The 20,136-nt window shown below is 34.4% G+C and overlaps 2 protein-coding genes and 1 long non-coding RNA gene across 3 annotated transcripts; all 3 read right to left on the bottom strand.

Annotated features, from left to right (window-relative positions):
* Positions 1-1,147: 1,147 nt before the first annotated feature.
* LOC127130081 (uncharacterized) lies at positions 1,148-1,836 on the bottom strand. Its single transcript, XM_051059154.1, has 3 exons — positions 1,625-1,836; positions 1,350-1,532; positions 1,148-1,262 (listed from the first exon to the last, which is right to left on the bottom strand). The coding sequence occupies exons 1-3, from the start codon at positions 1,768-1,770 to the stop codon at positions 1,148-1,150; spliced, it is 444 nt and encodes a 147-aa protein (XP_050915111.1). The 5' UTR covers positions 1,771-1,836.
* An 8-nt stretch (positions 1,837-1,844) lies between these two features.
* LOC127129002 (uncharacterized) lies at positions 1,845-2,225 on the bottom strand. Its single transcript, XR_007806113.1, has 3 exons — positions 2,165-2,225; positions 2,001-2,072; positions 1,845-1,920 (listed from the first exon to the last, which is right to left on the bottom strand). It is a non-coding gene; the product is annotated as an uncharacterized LOC127129002 (long non-coding RNA).
* A 99-nt stretch (positions 2,226-2,324) lies between these two features.
* On the bottom strand, positions 2,325-3,834 carry LOC127130080 (uncharacterized). The gene is made up of 5 exons (XM_051059153.1): positions 3,547-3,834; positions 3,135-3,452; positions 2,935-3,051; positions 2,545-2,833; positions 2,325-2,422 (listed from the first exon to the last, which is right to left on the bottom strand). Exons 1-5 carry the CDS (start codon positions 3,832-3,834, stop codon positions 2,325-2,327), a joined length of 1,110 nt encoding a protein of 369 aa, XP_050915110.1.
* Positions 3,835-20,136: the final 16,302 nt, after the last annotated feature.

Raw genomic sequence — 20,136 nt, 5'->3', positions numbered from 1 at the left:
AACCTATAGCAGCGCTTTTTACTAAAAAGCGCTCTCTATTGACAACCTTTAGCAGCGCTTTTTAGTAAAAAGCGCTCTCTATTGACAACCTTTAGCAGCGCTTTTTACTAAAAAGCGCTGTCTTTTCCTCTAGTAAAATAACAAAACGCTGCCTTCAGTTTAAGCCTACCATTTCAACCTGTAATATTTTTTGGGAATAATCCCATAAACCTGTAAATCAAGCCTCTCTAATTCAAGCATTTGGAGTCATAATTCAAGCATTTGTAATTTTTTAAACCAACACAAGCAAACCAACACAAGAATGAACACATTTGGAGTCATAATTCAAGCAAACCAACACAAGGATAGATAGGCACTGAACACATTTGGAGTCATAATTCAAGCATTTGTAATTTTTTAAAGCAAACCAACACAAGAATGAACACATTAATCTATCCATGAAATTAAAGATATCACTAAAATTATAAAGAACTATACACAAGTCAAAACTAATATGTTATACGGCCTATTTGGAGTCATAACTAATCTGTTAAAAATATAAAGAACTATACACTTGCCAACCAGAAACCATTCTTCATCAAAGTATTCATGTTATTTTGAAACCATTATATACTAATTAATCTTTTCTCAATAAAATATTGACACAATTCCTCCTTGATTTGTTCCAACTGCAGTCTCGTGTAATGAGCACACTTGTATTCATCAAAGTACTACATAACAAAACATAATATGCATGATTTAGTTAAAAGTAATAAATAATATGAAATATTCGATAAATATTAAAACAAATCCTAAGTTATAAATCCATACCGTGATTGGAATCTCTATTTGATTCATATTAATGATTTCCCTCATAAACCTCATTACAAAGTATCCGCAATCGATACCGTTGCGCTGTAGAGGACACTACATAGAAAAATAAATAAGAATGTATAGTTATCTTTTCTTATCAAGTAGCATCACTATTATAAGCAAAATTGTGAAAATTAAAGTACCTGCACTTTTATCCACGTAATGTTGCTGGATTTAGTACGTGGTACTCGAGCTTGTCTTTGAGATCGGAACACTTTTATTGATCTAACAAAATAAAAACATATATTTAGAACAATCTCACATAAATATACACGAATATTTAGAACAGTCTCACTTACGTATCAACTAATTGCTTCATATCCGGATAATTTGTCCATTCACCATCTATCGAATTCAGAAAATATACCACTTCTTTTAAAGGATCAATAGCAAGCAACAACCAGTGACACCTATAAATTAAAACAAAAGTTTATATGGAATTTTTTACGTAAAAGAAACAATTAAAGATTAGAATAAACTTAGAATTAAAATCTAACCCTGAATTATACGGCCAAAGATACAAGTTGTTTGTACTGCTGGCCATGAATCTCTTGACTAAGTACTCTCTACATGAATCCGGTTCCCTACAAATTAATGCTTTGTTGACCAGGGAGGAAGACACGAAACGGAATCTGTTTGACAATTGATCATTCCCGCGCATGAAATTGTCATACAAGAACCTTCAATAAAAACATAATAAACATTAGACTATTTTTATTGAAATGTGTAAATAAATTGTTCAAGTAATTAAATAATATATAGATCGGATTACCGGATGTATGTGTGTATAACACCGACGCCTAATTCTTGATGCCGAAAAATATGTTCCAGATCTTCTTTTCCGATTGTTTCAGTGCATGAATAACCAAAGATATCTTCCTCCATATCCAGTAAGCGAATAGCACCAGCTGTTGCCATATCTGATGAGTCAACAAGTGTTTCAAGAGATATCTGGTATCGAGGCACAAAAGCACCTTTTTTTGGCAAATATTTCACTGGAAGATCCCTTTTGTTTTTCTGTCGACTACCAATTTTCTGGCTCAGTTGTTGTGACCCTTGAGCAAATACCTATAAATCATATAACATAGGTAAATTATAAAATCATGCATTTTTTGATTCGGATCATATAATTAACACTTTCAATATACCTCTTTTTGTGATGCAACAGACTCGTTGTGCCGCAAAATCCCTTTATCCTTAGATGCGGGTTTTGTAGGCGTCTAAAATTACCATGTAAAAAAAATTAACTTAACGGTTCAGAATTGACATTTGAATACTAAAAGATTCATAGTGGTTTTTGAATTCAACATACCTCATCATCAATGAAAATGAGATCCAAGGGCCATGCAACAAATGATCCTATTGCATCTCGCAACAATGTTGTCTCTGAAACAATGTCAGGTATCGGTAGCAACGCATCCTTATCTAATACAACATCAACCGATACTTTAAGGTGTCCATCCGGGAGCGGTCTATGGTGAAGTAAATCTCCCGAAGTGTTGTGCACTTTTCCCTTGCCAACTAGGCGATAAGTCGGTGACGATAAGTATAGCTGACAAGATGAAATGCCCTAAACCAATAATAAATATGTTACTTTTAATGTGTATATATTTCAATTAACATAAATGTGCTATTTTAATTTCAAAATAACATATATAATTACCTCGGGAAATTTATTTTGACAATTGATACTGGCTTTCTCACTAGTTTCTTTCAACTGTGAACTGCACTTTTCCATACACCTATATCTCTCATTATCCTTTTGCAATTGAAGAACTTGCGCTTGTAATGCCTGCAACGTCTCCATCACTTCTTGATTGCTAGGATTTCTTCTCCTTGGATTCTTATACAAGGAAGTTGGAGTACAACCATGCCCTTTACCCCTCACCCGACCGGGATACTCAGGAACATTTAGTGCTCTACTAAGTACGCTCCTGTTCTCCTGGTCCTCAGCTGTGCTTATCGATTGAGATAGGGTCTCCTGAAATTCATTTACATATCGGAAATTATTAGTGGAGATAAAAAAATTAATTATATATTATTAAACTTTTGATTTAATTAAAGACACAATGTTCTACTTACACATTCATCATAAATATGTTGAACGTCATCCCTAACAGTTCCATCCTTTCCCACACGAGCTTCTTTCCACAAAACATGTGGCGGAAGTGATGTTGCGTCACTTTTCGTCTCGTCTAACTACGCATTGACACAAATAATAAGATAATCAAATATAACACATTGAGACAATTAATAAGATCGTAGCATTTTTGTATACTTACAATTTTTTCCTCTAAGCGTGCATATCCCAAACGCCCTTTTTTGTATGCATACGTGGGATTTGACGCTCTCTCGCGATTTGTGGCACTCACTTTCTTGAAATTTTCGTCTCTTCTTTGGGCTACAAAAGCAACCCATTCTTCTTCTGTAATGAAGATCGCATACTTCACTGGATATTCCGGATCATATTCAACAAAAAATTTTTCTTTGTCCTTAAGATACTTGTTTGTTAAAAACGTTCTCCACCCTCTGTGTCTTTTTCCGGCCAATTGAAGTATATACTTTTTTCGGATAGTTGTATCTTCAATGTTAAAAGACCTCTACGAAAAAATATTGGAATAGAGTGTGTTAGTATAAGTAATTTAAACACATTATCGTCAATATAAAGAAAATATAAACAATCATATATTGTACCAGTATCTCAGTCCAAATCTTATCTTTAGCGCTACCCAACTCTTTATTACTCCATCTTGTAGCAGTGATTGGAATGTGCATACGAACAAGTGTACCAATGTAGCTTGCCAACTTTGCAGCATTAGACCCAATTAGTTGGTTATCAGCATTCCAATTTACATTATATGTTACTGCTTTATCTCTATCACGAATGATACTCTTCATAATAGTGATGCCTCGTGTAATTTCTTTTTCTGAAGTATCATCAGGAGCATTTGCATCTTGTGAGTTTTCTTGATCACTAGCCATTTAACCTGTAATAAAGAAAAAATATAAAAATGAAATGAAAAATATAAAAATCCATAATCAATAATCCATATATATATTGAATAATATAAAATGACATAGGCTATAATTAAATTTTCTTGAATGACATAGGCTATAATTATACTATTACCTTTTTCAGTAACGTCTCTTTCTTTTCTTGGTAGGAATATGTTCTACTTTTCTTTTAACAACGCGGACGGTTGGATTGATCCAAATACCCTCATTATGATCATTTCTAATACATGATTCATTCTCATTTTGATCATTTATGGTAAAAGATTCAATCTCAACATCAATATCACCTTGATCTCCAATTCTTTCATCAATTACTTTGTTAGATAAAAGCACTATAGACCATTTCGTACTTGTCGGATCAGTGACATAGAATACTTGTTTAGCTTGAGAGGCTAGAATGAAAGGCTCATCTGTGTAACCCACCCTATTAAGATCAACTTGCAAAAATCCTGACTTATCCACTCGTATGCCATTATTATTTTCAACCCACTTGCAACCAAATATAGGAATCTGAAACTTCTCATAATCAAACACCAAAATGTGCTCGATAACCCCAAAATATGACAGATTTGCAAATTTCGGGTTTAAGTCCTTCACACTTGATATGTGCATTGCTTCAGCTACCAAGGTGACACCACTATTTTGCATAGTACTTTTATCATCTTGTTCTTTGGTATAAAATGTGTATCCATTAATTGCGTATGCGCTATAAGAAAACACAACCAAACTTGGACCATATGCTAAACATCTCAACCTTTCTGTTATTGAAGCGGGATCTGAACGATACTTTGAATAAATATGTTCCTTAAACCATGGTATGAAACTTCGATTGTGCTCTCGTACTATCCAATTCTCATTTCTATTCGGATTTAAACCTCGAAGAACACCCTTGTGCATTTCAACATACGGCTCAACCTCAATCTCATTGTGCAGAACATACAAATGCACTTGATCTCGTTCGACCCTTGATACTGTCACAACTTTATTTCCAATTAGCTGTTTACCTTCTTTTTTTTCAACAATATGAGATTTGGGGAGTCCAATTGATTGAACATTTGACAAATATTCTGTACAAAACTCAACCGCTTCTTCAACAATGTATCGTTCGGCAATACAACCCTCTGGTCGACTTCGGTTTTTCACATACCCTTTTAATATTTTCATATAACGTTCAGCAGGGTACATCCATCTCATATAAGCTGGTCCGCACAATTGTGTCTCTTTCACAAGATGAACGACTAGATGGACCATTATGTCAAAAAACGAGGGAGGAAAATACATTTCAAGATCACACAAAGTAACAACTATTTCTTTTTGCAATGTTGGTAAGATCGCAGGATCGATCATCTTACTGCAAATTGACTTGAAGAAAAAACACAATTTAGTTATTGCGCTTCTTACTTTTTCTGGCAGAATAGAACGTATACTTATCGGTAGAAAATGTTCCATTATAACATGGCAATCATGCGTCTTTAAACTCTTTAACTTGAGGTCTTTCATAGACACAAGTCTTCTAATATCTGATGAGTAGCCTTCTGGAACTTTAACTTCACTTAGGAACTTACACAATATTTTTTTCTCCTTTCTAGATAGAGTGTAAACAGCAGGTGGTAGATATGCTCGTTTTCCTTTCTTCACGGGTCCCAATTCAGTTCTCATTCCCATGTTTACCATGTCCTTCCTTACATTAAGGCCATCCTTAGACTTTCCTTGTATATTGAGTAACGTACCAATAACACTGTCAAATACATTTTTTTCAATATGCATAACATCGAGGAAATGTCTTACATACAAAGACTTCCAATATGGCAGTTCAAAAAAAATTGACCTTTTCTTCCACCCACTCTTGACAAGTGTATGTGCAAAAGGCTTGCCAAACTTAGTACTTACGTCCTTCACCTTTTCAAAAATTTGATCACCTGTCAACATTGTTGGAGCTCTACCTTCTTCTGTATTTCCATTGAATGCTTTTCTCCACCCACGGTAGTGATGATTAGAATTTAAGAATCTACGATGACCGAGAAAGACATTCTTATGACAAAGGTCCAATCGCATCGTATCGGTTCCGTCTTCACAAACAGGACACGCTTTTTCACCTTTAATGCTGTACCCTGATAGATTTCCGTATGCTGGAAAATCATTAATTGTTCCAAACAACATCGCCCTCAAGTTGAAACTTTCTTTCCTATACCATCATAAACCTCCACACCGTTCTCCCACAAAAACTTTAAATCTTCGATTAAGGGTGTCAAGTATACGTCTATGTCATTCCCTGGTTGTTTAGGCCCAGAAATTAACATAGATAACATCATGTACTTACGCTTCATACATAGCCATGGAGGTAGGTTATAAATCATAAGAATCACAGGCCATGTGCTATGCGAGATACTTTGAATACCATGTGGGTTCATTCCATCAGTAGACAATGCCAAGCGAAGGTTTCTTGCTTCTTTTCCAAATTCAGGATAATCATTATCAATTTTCATCCACTGGGGTGAATCTGCCGGATGTCGAAACTTTCCATCAATAATTCTTTCATCTGCATGCCAAGTCAAGTGTCTTGAATCGGTTTCACTACGATACATGCGTCTAAATCTCGGAATTATAGGAAAATACCATAAGACTTTTGCTGGAGACAACTTTTTCTTATATCGAGAGGCACCACATTTAGGACACTCATTTAACGATGCATACTCGTTTCGAAACAAAACGCAATCGTTTGAACAGGCATGTATCTTATCATAGCTCATGCCAATAGAGCACAATATCTTTTTGGCCTCATACGTTCGATTGGGAAGAACATTATCCTCTGGTAGTATATCTTTCATAAGAGCTAATAACTCTGTGAAACTTTTATCCGACCATCCATTGCCCGCCTTTAAGTTGTACAACTTTAATAACGCAGACAATCTTGTGAATTTTGTACAACCATTATACAACGGTTTCTCTGCATCGCTTACCAACCTCTCGAACATTTTGGGACAGTCCTTAAGATCTTCTTCAAGCGCTTCTGCAATCTCTTCGACTCGATCATAATCATATGTATCTGTGCAATCGTCGTTTGAAGCATAGGTCGTATTATACCCCGATTCAACATTCTCGTTACTTTTCTCACCATGCAAATTCCAACATGTATAACTTCTATCAATTCCATACCGTAGTAAATGCGATGCCAACTGAACCGCGTCAACCTGACTCCCATAACAACAACTCAAGCAAGGACATGTCATTCGATTGGGGTCTTTGGCGTGCGCAATAGCAAACTTAACAAATTTCGATACCCCATTCTCGTACTCTTTCGACAATCGATTGGAATACATCCATGTCTTATCCATGGTTTTAACGCAAAGTAATTAGGGTACAAAACGGTATAACGCGTTTCTGTCAAAACCCAAAGTATACACGGAATGAATACGGAGCAAGATATAATAGGATTGCCAAAATATGAGACATTGCTCTAAGTTCTTGAAACCAACATGTAATAGGATTGCCAAAATATGAGACATTGCTCTAAGTTCTTGAAACCATATCACATATATCACTGTAGCAGACAAAGTTATTCCATTTGAGTATCCAACATTTAACATCAAAATCACTTTCTGAAATTTCAGTAATAGTTAGAATATGAGGATACAATGGTGCAAACATATCAGTTCATTCCTTCCTACTTTCTCAGCAAATTTAAACAAATGTTGAAAAGGCACTGATTCTATTAGAACTCCCAACATTATTTCTAAGTCAATGGCGATGCAAGTTACAGAATATCATTTATATCAGAACAAGATGAAACTTTCGGTAAGTTACAGAATATTAAGCAAACATAGTCACAAACTCTAATAATCGATACTGACAAATAAATAACCCATAATGTAGCAATGCAAGTCCATTCAAACCAAAATCGACCACCTATTCTTTGACTTCTAGGGCAAAACAGAAAGACACGAAAACCTAACCTTAAAACGCAATGAGATTTCCAGGTATTGAATCCTTCTCTTTCGAATGCAGTCTCTTTCAAATTTGCAGTGTTTATCGTTGAGATTTCCAGGTACTTTGTGGAATTTTTTCCAGGGCAGCGAGAGCTTCGAACGAGAGAGAGTGAAAGAGGGATTTCTGAAAGTCAGGGATTTTGTAATATTAGATTTATTATAATTTTTATAAATGACCTATGAGAGCGCTTTTACCATGAAAGCGCTTTCATAGATGTGAGACTGAGACCTATAAGAGCGCTTTTACCTTGAGACCTATAAGAGCGCTTTTACCTCAAAAGCGCTTTCATAAGTGTGAAACCCATGAGACCTATAAGAGCGCTTTTACCTTAAAAGCGCTTTCATAAGTGTGAAACTCATAGATGTGAGACTGAGACCTATAAGAGCGCTTTTACCTTAAAAGCGCTTTCATAAGTGTGAAACCCATGAGACCTATAAGAGCGCTTTTACCTTAAAAGCGCTTTCATAAGTGTGAAACTCATAGATGTGAGACTGAGACCTATAAGAGCGCTTTTACCTTAAAAGCGCTTTCATAAGTGGAGACCTATAAGAGCGCTTTTACCTTAAAAGCGCTTTCTTTACATAGGCGAATTTTTTTTCAAGCTATTACAGCGCTTTTTTTAAAAAGCGCTTTCTTTTTGGTGCTGCCAAAAGCACTTTTTGGCGTAGTGACAGATGACTTGCCTCGGCAGTCCACCCTTGTTTGAGCCTCACTTGACTGGATATAGTGTGTGCTTTGTGAATATTTGCTTGAAATGTTTGTTTTGTTTTGTTGATGCTTGCATGCTTGTTTTTCCTGGTTAGGATTAGCTTGTTGTTGTGCAAGTAGATAGAAACCATAACATAGGGCAACGATGCATGATAACACTAGGCTCGAGTACAACTCCCTGGTAGTGTGTCTCCCCTTGGTTTCTGGCTAGAATTTCTTTCCCGTTCAGGGGAACTACGTCGCCCTGATCCTCATACCAGATGAGGTACGTAGGCAGGAGACCGTGCGAGGTCTCTCCGGGCACTTTTTTTTCTTTTTGTGTGTGTGCTTGACGGTTATAGGCTCGAGTTCCCGACTCCCTATTAACTTGTTTGGTTGTTGTGTGCTTGGAAGCTGATGTAAGTCCATCGAGTGGCATTCGGGTTCCAGTGTGCGTGTGTTTGGTTCGGATGCTGATGTAAGTCCAGTGGTTGGCATTCAGGCTCCATGTTTGCCCGTGTTTGTGTGTGTCCTGTTTGGCGTGCGTGAGCCGAACTACGGCAGCTCTGATTCTCGTTCCAGACGAGATACGTAGGCATAGGACGCGATGTCCTAGCGAGCCCTCTTCCTCTTAACCCCACCTGTGTTGTTTCGGTGTGTGTGTGTGTGATGTGTTTGTTTAGCAACCTTTTCTTTCTTTTAGAGCGTGGATCCCGTCGAGTACGACGGACGTGAGGGGTGCTAATACCTTCCCCTTGCGTAACCGACTCCCGTACCCTTTCTCTTTGGTCGCGAGACCATGCTTTTTCCTAGGTTTACTCTGAGCGTTTCCTTTCCCTCTTTTGGGATAAATAACGCACGGTGGCGGCTCTGTGTTGTTTTGTTTTAGCCCGCCGGTTGTTTTTCGCGGATGCGACACGGTGTACTTAAGTAGAATACGAAATATGGTAAGGTACCACGCGCTTAAGTGATTTTGGCATATTATAAGATATGGGCCATATACACTTGAGTGGGCTTTTTAGCTTGCAGCCCACACAAGTGGTTCTATAAATAGAACCCTTGTGTAGAAGCATTGTCACACTTGCAATTTCGTTTCTCTCTCTCTCTCTCTCCCACTCAAAACCTTCATTCGTAGCAGCTAGCACTGAGATTGAAGGAATCCGTTCGTGTGGACTGAGTAAAGGCGTTGTCATCGTTCAACGTTCGTGATCGCCATAAGAGGTAACGATTCTATCACTGATCATGCCCATTCGTAAGGATCATTAAAGGAGTAATTTTAAATTCCGCTGCGTTTTGGATCGCCTTTCTCCTTCAAGAGATTACTAAGCTGAGTAAACCGCATAAAATCCTATAGGACACTAATTTCCAAAACAATAATTTCAATCAGATAGTGAAGATTCAAAATAAAATTGATTCTTTTCTCCAGCAAGAAGAGATATGGTGGGCTCAAAGAGGAAAAATGCACTGGTTGAGAGAGGGAGACAAGAATACTAATTACTTTCATCAGAAAGCCACCCAAAGGAAGGACCATAATAGGATCATAGCTATTGAGAAAGCTAATAAGGACATCATGCAAAAAAAAGATGAGATTCAACAAATGATATTACAGTTATACAAAGACTAATTCAAAGCTGAAAATATGGTGATTCACTCAAACTGTTTTCAAACTCAAGACAAGACTTGTACTACATATATGGTTAATAATTTATAGGTTCCTTTCTCTAAATAGGAGGTTATTTTTGCTATTAAGAACCTTAAGAGCAATGTTACCCCGAGTCTGGATGGGATTCCAGCTATGTTCTTTCAAGCCTATTGCATATAATGGTGAGCATACCCGTAACATTATTCTTAATATCCTCAACAACCAGGAGGTTCCTAAAAGATTTAATAACACTTTCATCAGCCTCATTCCCAAAATTAACAATCCTTCTAAACCCACTGACTTTACACCAATAACTTTATGCAACGTTTTCATGAAAATCATAACCAAAACAATCGCTAACATGACTAAGTTGACCCTTCCTAACCTTATCAGTGAGAATCATAGAGCCTTTGTTCATAAAAATAAAAATTACTCATAACACTATGGTTTCCTATGAGATATTCACTCACCTGAACAAGTCGACAAGAAGGAAGAAAGGTTTTGTTGGTATCAAATTGAGAATGGAAAAAGCCTCTGAGAGATTGGATTGGAACTTTATTCATAGAACATTAATCAACATTGGTTTTCCAATAAACTTTATTAATCTTATCATGAATTGTATTAACACTGTTAGATTTTCTACTCTTGTAAATGGTTTTCTTACAAATACTTTCTAGCTAGTCAGAGGAATAAGACAAGGAGATAAAGTTAGTCCTAGAAAACAGTAGCTCACTTGGAGATTACTATCTAACATTATTCATATGAAAGACAACCTCGGTCACAGGGGTATACATACTTACATTCAATGTCCTAGGTGTAATACTAGTATGAAAACTACAAATAATTGTTTTATGAGTTGTTGGCGGGATAAAAATGTGTGGTTTAGTTCTCAACTTAATATAAACTTTAACAACAAACAGACAAACTTCACAGATTGGTGTAAGCACAATTTTAGAAGTATGAGTAAATACAATCTTGCCATATTTATAAACATCCTAGATGGCATATGGAGTGCTAGAAATAAAGATATATTCGAACAGAAAGACTCACATATTATGAAGGTCATCATTAGCATCACACATCACATATTGCAAAATAAATTTATCCCATCCAATAAATGTTCTCATCCATCATCTCTTAGAGTTTGAAATCGTTTCTTTATGATGTTAACTAAGTTCATATCGTTCACGATGTCTTAATATTTATTTTTCCACATCTTTGACAATTAATTTGAAATATCTAAGACATTTTTCAACAAATGCAATGTGAGTGAAAAATCAAAATTATTCATTAGAAGTAAAATACCATTTGCTTTACCTCTTGCATCTTTTATAAAAATGGAAATATAGAAATCCACTAATAGAGATAAATAAGAATGAATCTTATATATATTCCACAAGTATGAAACTTACAATGTAAGATATATGATTATATAGGATAAGCAATGATCTAGTTAGCCCAGTTAACAAGTAGCAATTTATAACTAATTTCCTAGAGTTAGTTTAACCGTTATAAGTTGGATACAAGATATTTGAGTTTGTTAGCTACTCATAACTAACTTCCTAAACCACTAAGCTATGCCATCATAATTATTCCAAGATTTTCTTGTAAGCTGCAAGAGATTCGAGTATAAAAATTTAATCAAAATATCTGCAATTATGTGTAGAGCATTTTTATTATTACAATATGCTTTGTCCGTTCATGGAAGACATGATTGACAACTATGCGTAAAGCATATTTTTAATTATAGTAGACAATGATATGATACTTATGAGTTATCTGCAAATCCTTTAGCAAATACAATAATATTTATCCATAACAAGTTGCTTGAGCTAGTGTTCTATATTATGCTTTAGAAGAGTATCAAGATACAACTAATTGGTTCTTTATTTTCCAACTAATTAGTGAGATTCCAAGAAAAAATAAATCCTTTTATGGATCTTCTAGTATTAGGGCATGCCATCCTTTGATCCTAAGGCCAAAAGATGAGCTAAAAAACAAGTATTTTCCAAGATTATTATTGAGATACTTTAGGACATGTGATCTAGATAGCATGTATTCACAACATAAGAAATCTCATGTCTAGAATAAATTAAGTACAATAATTTTTCAGTTAATCTTCTGTATGTTGTAGGATTAAATAATGGTTGACCAAGAGATTTATGGAGTTGAAGACATGGTTGTAAAGGTGTGGAGAAAGGTTTGACTCAAAGTAACTATACACCTTAAAGTAAATCTAATGCATATTTTCTATGGCATAGGAAGATATTGAATTTAGTTATTGCCACCTCAAAATTTAGGAAGTACTTGAGCACTTCTAAACCTTTGATATTGAACTTGTCATTTAACAAGGTCTTAATCTTTGTAAATTTCATCAAGATTAGTCTCACCAAGACCAAATAATCCATATAGACTAGGATGACTATGAAACTTGCACAAGTCTGTTTAGTAAATAGAGAGTATCAGCTTTGGTTGGATGCACGAGAGTGAATCCGTATTTCAATAAGCTTAGTGTTTAATTGTCTGATTGTCCATTTTAAACCATAAAGTGATCTTTGTAATTAAAAAACCATACCAGGGGAGGGAGTTCAAGAATCGGAAGATGTTGAATATAGACTTCTTTTTTAAGGCCACCATGCAAGAATGCAGTATTAACATCAAAATGGAAATGATGTCAATTTCGAGAAGCTTTAGTGGCCATAAGCACTCTAATGAGTGGATAAATCTTCTTTCAACATGAACACCGATTACACAACTATACATAAAAATCAAATTCACTAAAGTTACAAAGTGAGAACTCTAACGAGTATCAATAATTCGTTTGCATCTAGTTTCTTGATTCGAACGTTTCCCACTAACAATTTATCCACTTTCCAATGGATGCTAAACCTTGATCATTTGTCTTTCGTGTAACATGTCATTTAATTTGCAAGATCCACCAATAATATTTTATAAAGGGGATATTAAGTTAAAATGAGAGAAATCTTCAAGGTGATCTTTATCAATAACAATTAAAGTATAACAATTAAAATAAGTTGTAATTGATAAACAAACAGTGTACATAAAGTACAAGGGGACTTTCTCTTAATATCGAATTTTTCGTCCAAGTGAGGAAGATAGAGAAATGACATGTAAGTATTTTGTAAATGATGTTTGAATCTTTATAGTTTTTTAAGAAATAATATTGATGTTTTTCTTGATCAAGGTGAGCTGTATTATTTAACTCGTCTAAAGTTTTATTTAAACAAAAATGAGTAAGAGTTTTGGTACATTTTTTTAACTAATAGATGAATGAGCTAATTTTTTCATGAAATCATATATTAATTTACCATCTTTTTTAAAATCACATAGTTGTTTATTTCATATATTAAAAAATACTATGATTAAAACAAAGTAAAATTTTTAAAAGGTCAACACCAAATCAATTTATCATGGAGAAGGGAACCCTAACAATTTTCATCATCATTCACCATGATGATTCGTAAGCTTGTTTCTTTATCATTCTTTAATGGAACCCTTCTATATCCCATGGCCTTGTCTTGCATCGAAGCCAACTTTCATTCAAACCACAAAATCACCTGAAAATATGAATACCCTCAAAGAAACCAAAACTTTTACTCAAGCATTAAATGGAGCATGTGATATTCCTAGCTTTTAGTTGCCTCAACCTATTTTAAAGGGAGATCGTCTATCAATTACTATCTTCTAAGATGAATATTTAGATGGAGTGGAGGTTTGTAAACATAATTTCCTTGGTAGAGTCTTAAGGCCAAAGGAGTCGAAGATGTTGTCAAGTTTGAGTCTTCTTAATAAAATTGCTCTACTTTGGAAGGATCTAGGAAAATGGGATGTGATTTCACTTGGCAAATGATTTATTGAATTCACTTTCTCGTCTTTTTAAGATGTGCGTCGAGTAAGGGCCCCAGGTTCATGGAACCTCTCCCTAGTTTTCTTAAAACTCTTTCCCTGGACTAAAGATTTTATTCTTAGTATCTAATAGAATAATACGACCCAGGTATGGGTTAGATCAAGAAAATTGGTGCCCTAAGATTCTATTTGCCATAGCAAGTAGTATAGGTACCCCCATTTGTTCTGATATTGCCTTCACCAAACCTATGATAGATAGAACCTACAATTTTTTTGTTAGGATGTTGGTAGATATGAATGTGTCTAGTGAAATTAGATAGACAATTCTAGTAGAGAGGAAATGATTCACTTTTTTCACCGAATTAGAATACAAAAATCCGTGAAGACAAGCTTTTATGAAGACGCTCTTTTGATGAAGAAAAATCAATTAAAATAATGAAAGGATAAGGATTAAAGTTTTCATGACAATTGATTGATCAAGATATTATGTTTCATGGAAATGGATTTATACTAAAGTATAATATGCATTTCAATCGTTATAAGCCTTAGGTGCTAAAAAAATAAGTTTTAACATTGATGCTTACATTGTTTGAAAGTTTCATTTTTAAGAATGTCAATCGATTTCCCCCTAGCATTAAATCGATTGACATTCTCAACAAAAATCATGTTCATTGTCTTTTACACTCGTTTCTCTTTAATCCTCTATATATATATATATATATCTCTGTGTGTGTGTGTCTGTGCGTGCGTGCGTGCGTGTGTGTGTGTGCACGTGCGTGTGCGTGTGCGTGTGTGTGTGCCATTGTTGCAGTGTTATGAGTGCACTGACTTTGATTCTTCCAAACTCTTGTTCTCTCAATATAGATGGTGTATTTATTGTGATAAGAGAAAGCTTTGGGGACCAAAGACTATTTATATGTTTGATTCTACCATCAAGAATTTAAAGCCATTAAAATTCATTACCATCCAATTAAATGGTCATATCAATTTACATTAAAACCAAAATAAATCATACCCTTTTCAGAATCAAAATCCCAAAATTATGGATCATATTAAATTGATTTTTTATTATTAATAATTATTATAATAAAAATAAGAAAATGTTACATTCTCCCACTTGGTCCATAGAACTGATTATTGGTATAAATGAGTCATGGAAAACTTACTCAAGAAATAAATATGTGAATCATAGAGATAGTCCCTCTTAAAGCGAGTAATCTCATTTATGTATTACAACACGTCTATTTTCAAGTATATATATGTAATGTGGTAACTAACTTGATGAATAAACCATGTTTACTCTTGGTCCAGATGTAACATAAAACATCACAATATAAGAGTTTTATTAATAAATTGTATGTATACAATCATAAGGAGGACCCAAGTCCCATGTTCTCTACATGATCCTTAAATTTTATTGGTGGCATGCCCTTAGTCAAAGGATCAGCGATCATTAAATCAGTACTAATGTGATTAATAACTACTATTTTATCTGTAACTCTTTCTCTAATGGCTAAATACTTTATGTCGATATGCTTGCTTCGACTTCCACGTTTATTGTTCTTAGCCATAAAGACAGTTGCTGAATTATCGCAAAAAATCTTCAGAGATTTAGAAACAGAATCCATGAATTATCGCTAAATATTGTAGTAGCAGTAACGTTTCTGTTGCAGAGACTTTGAGGAATAAAAATTTGGTTCCTTCTCTTTAGTTTGCATGCGATCAAGAAATCATAGATGCTAAAGAAAATAGAGGGAGTTGTTTAATATGCAAGTTTATACGAAACAAATTAAACTGTGCAGACCAACCCACATTACCAAACTCTAGTTGGCGTTGGTTTGGAGAGCAATCATGACTACTTAAAAGAGCTCATTTCAATTCTCAAATATTGGTCAAAACACTAATAACAAGCATCGGTTGTTTTGAGAAACCAAAAGAAACAACCGATAATGATGTTATAGGTATTACATAAATGAGTACACACTACAATCAAAAGTTATCCATAAGATGATTTATGAGTACTTTACAAATCATGTTAAGAGACATGGGTGACCTATATGAGATTTTCCCCTCCTATATATATATATATGAGAGTAATATATGTGGATCATTTGTCCTCAAATAAGTCAATATGAGATATTGAGTTTATTTGTTGTTCTCAAGTATATTCAAGGATCAAGGAATATGATATTGTACCATATAAGAGTGATATGTTCTCTTGTGTTCAATATAGATAGATATAAGGAAAAGTGATAATTATACATATGATCACTATCATAAAAAGGTTATGTCAGATCACATTATATTTTCGTTACTTGAGTATCAGTAATGTGTTGTTAGATATTGTTCATTGTTTATAGTATTAAATTGACGATTTAATATTATTGTCAATGTTACGATAACCTACAGGGTCACATCCATAGGGTACTGATAATGGAATGAATGATTAAATTAAATAAGATTTAATTTAATCATGTGTTAAGAGTATTTAAACTATTTAATATATTAACATATATAATTTATTTGATTAAATATAATTTAATTAAATAAATGAGAATTGACAGTTAATTAGATTAATTTAATTAATATTTTATTTTATATAACTAAAATATTTTAATTAAATATAAATAATATTTTATTTAATTAAATAAGATTGAGTTTATTTAGAAAAGGACTAAAATAAGAACATATTAGGGTTTTAGTAGCTCTCTATAAATAGAGAAATTATTTCCTTTGCAATCCTAGTTTTGATCATTCTCAGAAAAAGAAAATGCTAGCATCGTGTTCCACTTTATACTCGCGTAGACTTCATAGAGACTGTTAGTACCTTAGGATTGACATTAATTTTATAAAACAAATAATGTAATCACCTCTGTTGTTTTAATATGTTGGGTTGAAGAAGTTCAACATCTGGACCAACATGTCATGTACGATGTCACGACATCGTGACTGTGACATCGCGCATGTGTATAAATCTGCTATGTGCTAACTAAATTAATATTCTGGGATTAGTTAGGATATTTGGTGAATATCCTAACTTCTTTGTGGAGGTCTTAAAGACTCAATCAGAATATACAGTTTCTAAATATGGAGATATATATGGAGATATTTTAGGAACTAAAAGATTGAAGACCTTGGTTGTAGCAGAAGTTTTCTGCTGACTTTGTAACAGCAAAGGAGAAGTTTGCTGCGATTTCTAAGGCCCAAATCCAGTTGGGTGTTTAGGTTATAAATAGCAGATTGTAACCTAGGTTAAGGGTGCCTCAAATAATGTAAAATTAGGGGTGTGTGTGAGGTAAACCTCCCAACCTGTGGGAAGGTTACCATGTGTGTCTCAGTGCTCAAAGATGAGATTAGTTGTAACTCAAAGCCTGTAGGTAAGAGTTGTTATGGTCTTGCACTAAGCTGTCAAGCAAGTTCAAGATGGTTCGCATTACATTGTAATTGGTGTGATAGGAATGGAAACTGGTGGTTTCTATCTAGGAGTTCCTAGGTATAGATTGCATTGGGTAGGGATTAAGTGAAGAGTTGTAAACGGGGGAGTTTAACTCTGAATTAATACTGTTGATAGTGGATCTTCTTCCTGGCTTGGTATGCCCCCAAAGTAGGTTATGTTGGACCGAACTGGGTTAACAATTACTTGTGTGTTTACCTTCTGCACGTTATGATCCTGTCTGTTATAACTCTGTATGTATTTCAGTATGTGTATCAAGAGAATAACAAACCTGGTACATAGCATACTGTCTTAATGTCAAACAGGATGTTATGATATTCATCATGGACATCATAATAGGCAGGTTGGATGTTCTGCTTAGGTTCAGTAATTATTTCAGCCTGTTTATCAAGGGGATAACAAACCTGGCATAAGGCTCATTCTATAAATGTCAAATTGGATGTTTTGACATTTATTACTGTAAGCTGATACTGAAGTATAGACTGGTTGGTCTTGTACAGTACATCATTTTGTACAGTCTGTGTTCAGAAAAATAACAGACTTAGCATATGGTCTATGTTCTGGTCGTTAAACTGAATATTTTGACATTCATTCCTGACAGCATATGCTAAATTGTAGGATGGTTAGTTTTTTTGTTTCAGTATTTTTCTCAGGTTATTTTTTAGGAATCCAACAGCTGAGCTAAAATTCAGGAAACTAACAACTGAGCTACAATTAATGAACCTAACAAATAGCCTATTTGTTAGCACCCGAATATGTGGAAATTAGGTTAACTTGCTTAACCTAAATTTTAGGAAATACAAGTACAAGGCCAGCAAACTATAATACTGTAACAGGTGATGCTCAAATCAATATTGAGACATCATGCTGATAACTGTGCAGGCTCAACAGAAGTAAGTGCTATGTTTGATCTCTGCTGTGTTTTTGTACCAGATGGACAGAACTGGGTATTCTTCCATTCTAGGATGATATAGTAGCAGATGTCGTGACATCTGTGAATGTGTGCATATTAGTACTGGGTCTTAATTTGTATAACTGTCTTGTTGTATTAGTAATAATGTTGGATCAGATGTCATGACTTGGAGTAGAACATCTGAACTCTGACTACACCAGAATTTTAGAGACGGTGTTATTTTTCACGTTCATGATCAAAGTTAAAACACACTTCAAGAGGGAACTCAAAACTTTTATTTGTGTTTGATTCGTGATTAGTGATTTAATCAAGATCCATTCATCGTGATTGTTCCACTAAGAGGATCAATTTTTTTGAAAAATCTCCTTTAAATCCCTTCAGAACGGATCGTGAATATTGAAGGTGACGATAATGGCGGTTTTCGATCTATTTCTGCTTTGCTCGGTAAAAGAGAGGATGGTCATACATTTTGGTGCATAAAGAATCATACACGCGACTATAAAGAATCACACACGCGTTATACGAGAAAAAAGAAAATTTTGGTGCATATCATGAATCTCTTATTCCTTGCATTAGCAGAGCTACACCGGAAAAAAGAATGGATGTGTTTCACTAAAATGAGTCATCTTATAACAAATGTGTATAATAAGGTGTGTATTGATCTGACAAGATACAATTTTCGGGGAAAAAATCCATTATACATTGTCCCGCCTCAAAATCCAATTGATCGTATTATGTGTATTGGATGGCTTTCAAAAATGTGGCACTTTATTTTAGTTTTGAAACCAGGATGCCCTATACCCATAACACCCTGGAGTGGACAACTCATTCAACATGGAAAACTGAGACTTGGTTGAATCCTTTTATGGATAGGATGCAAGAATTCACCAAGTTGAACGAGATTGAAATAGAAACAAATAAACAAAAGTCAAATGTGTAATTCCCATACATACAGATTTAGACGGTGACACACGTTTTGATTCATTTTAGTTTTTATTCAATAGTGTGTTTATTTGGTTAGACATATATTGTATGTAATCCTATATTAATATTAATGATGTTAAATATATATGTTTTCATAGATTTCAATATTTGTTTCACTTTCCAAAATATTTCTCCATTTTCTATTGTAAAACAGATTTTGTTTCTGAAATTGGTTAAGTGAACAGTCTCTGGTACATCCGGAAATACATTTCTGGATTCATCCCAAATATTTTAAAAAAATACGAACATGAATTTATTCGAAAATATATTTTCTGATGCACCATATTTTCATAAATTTCACACAACAAAGTAGGGTGTTTTAAGAAGTACATTCTAAGTTCCATATTGACCTAAAACTTGTATAAAATAGATCTCTCATCTCAAATTTTTAACAAAGTCACATTACATCAGAATGAATATATATTTGCATGTCACATTTGTCTACTTTAACGGCGTGAATGTCTCACTTGAATTTAAGGTCACTGAGTACACCTCTCTTACAGGTCTGAAATGCATACTTGAGAATCTTCTAGAATACTTAGACAATCGAAAAGTTGTCAAATTCAAGTACCCACCCTCGATTGATAACGAAGGAAACATTCAGTTCAGTAAGTTTGAGCTGGAGAAAGATGATGATTTAAGGGTTATGTGGAGAACATTTCACCCTTACAAAACAAAAGGTTTGGTCGAGTTGGATGTGAAAATTGTGAGATCCACCAAAGATATTTTGAAGAT

Source organism: Lathyrus oleraceus, chromosome 3 (genome assembly GCF_024323335.1).
Source record: "Lathyrus oleraceus cultivar Zhongwan6 chromosome 3, CAAS_Psat_ZW6_1.0, whole genome shotgun sequence".
Taxonomy (NCBI): Eukaryota; Viridiplantae; Streptophyta; class Magnoliopsida; order Fabales; family Fabaceae; genus Lathyrus; species Lathyrus oleraceus.
Note: the sequence above shows the minus strand (reverse complement) of the source record. Positions and strands in the feature narration are given on the sequence as shown.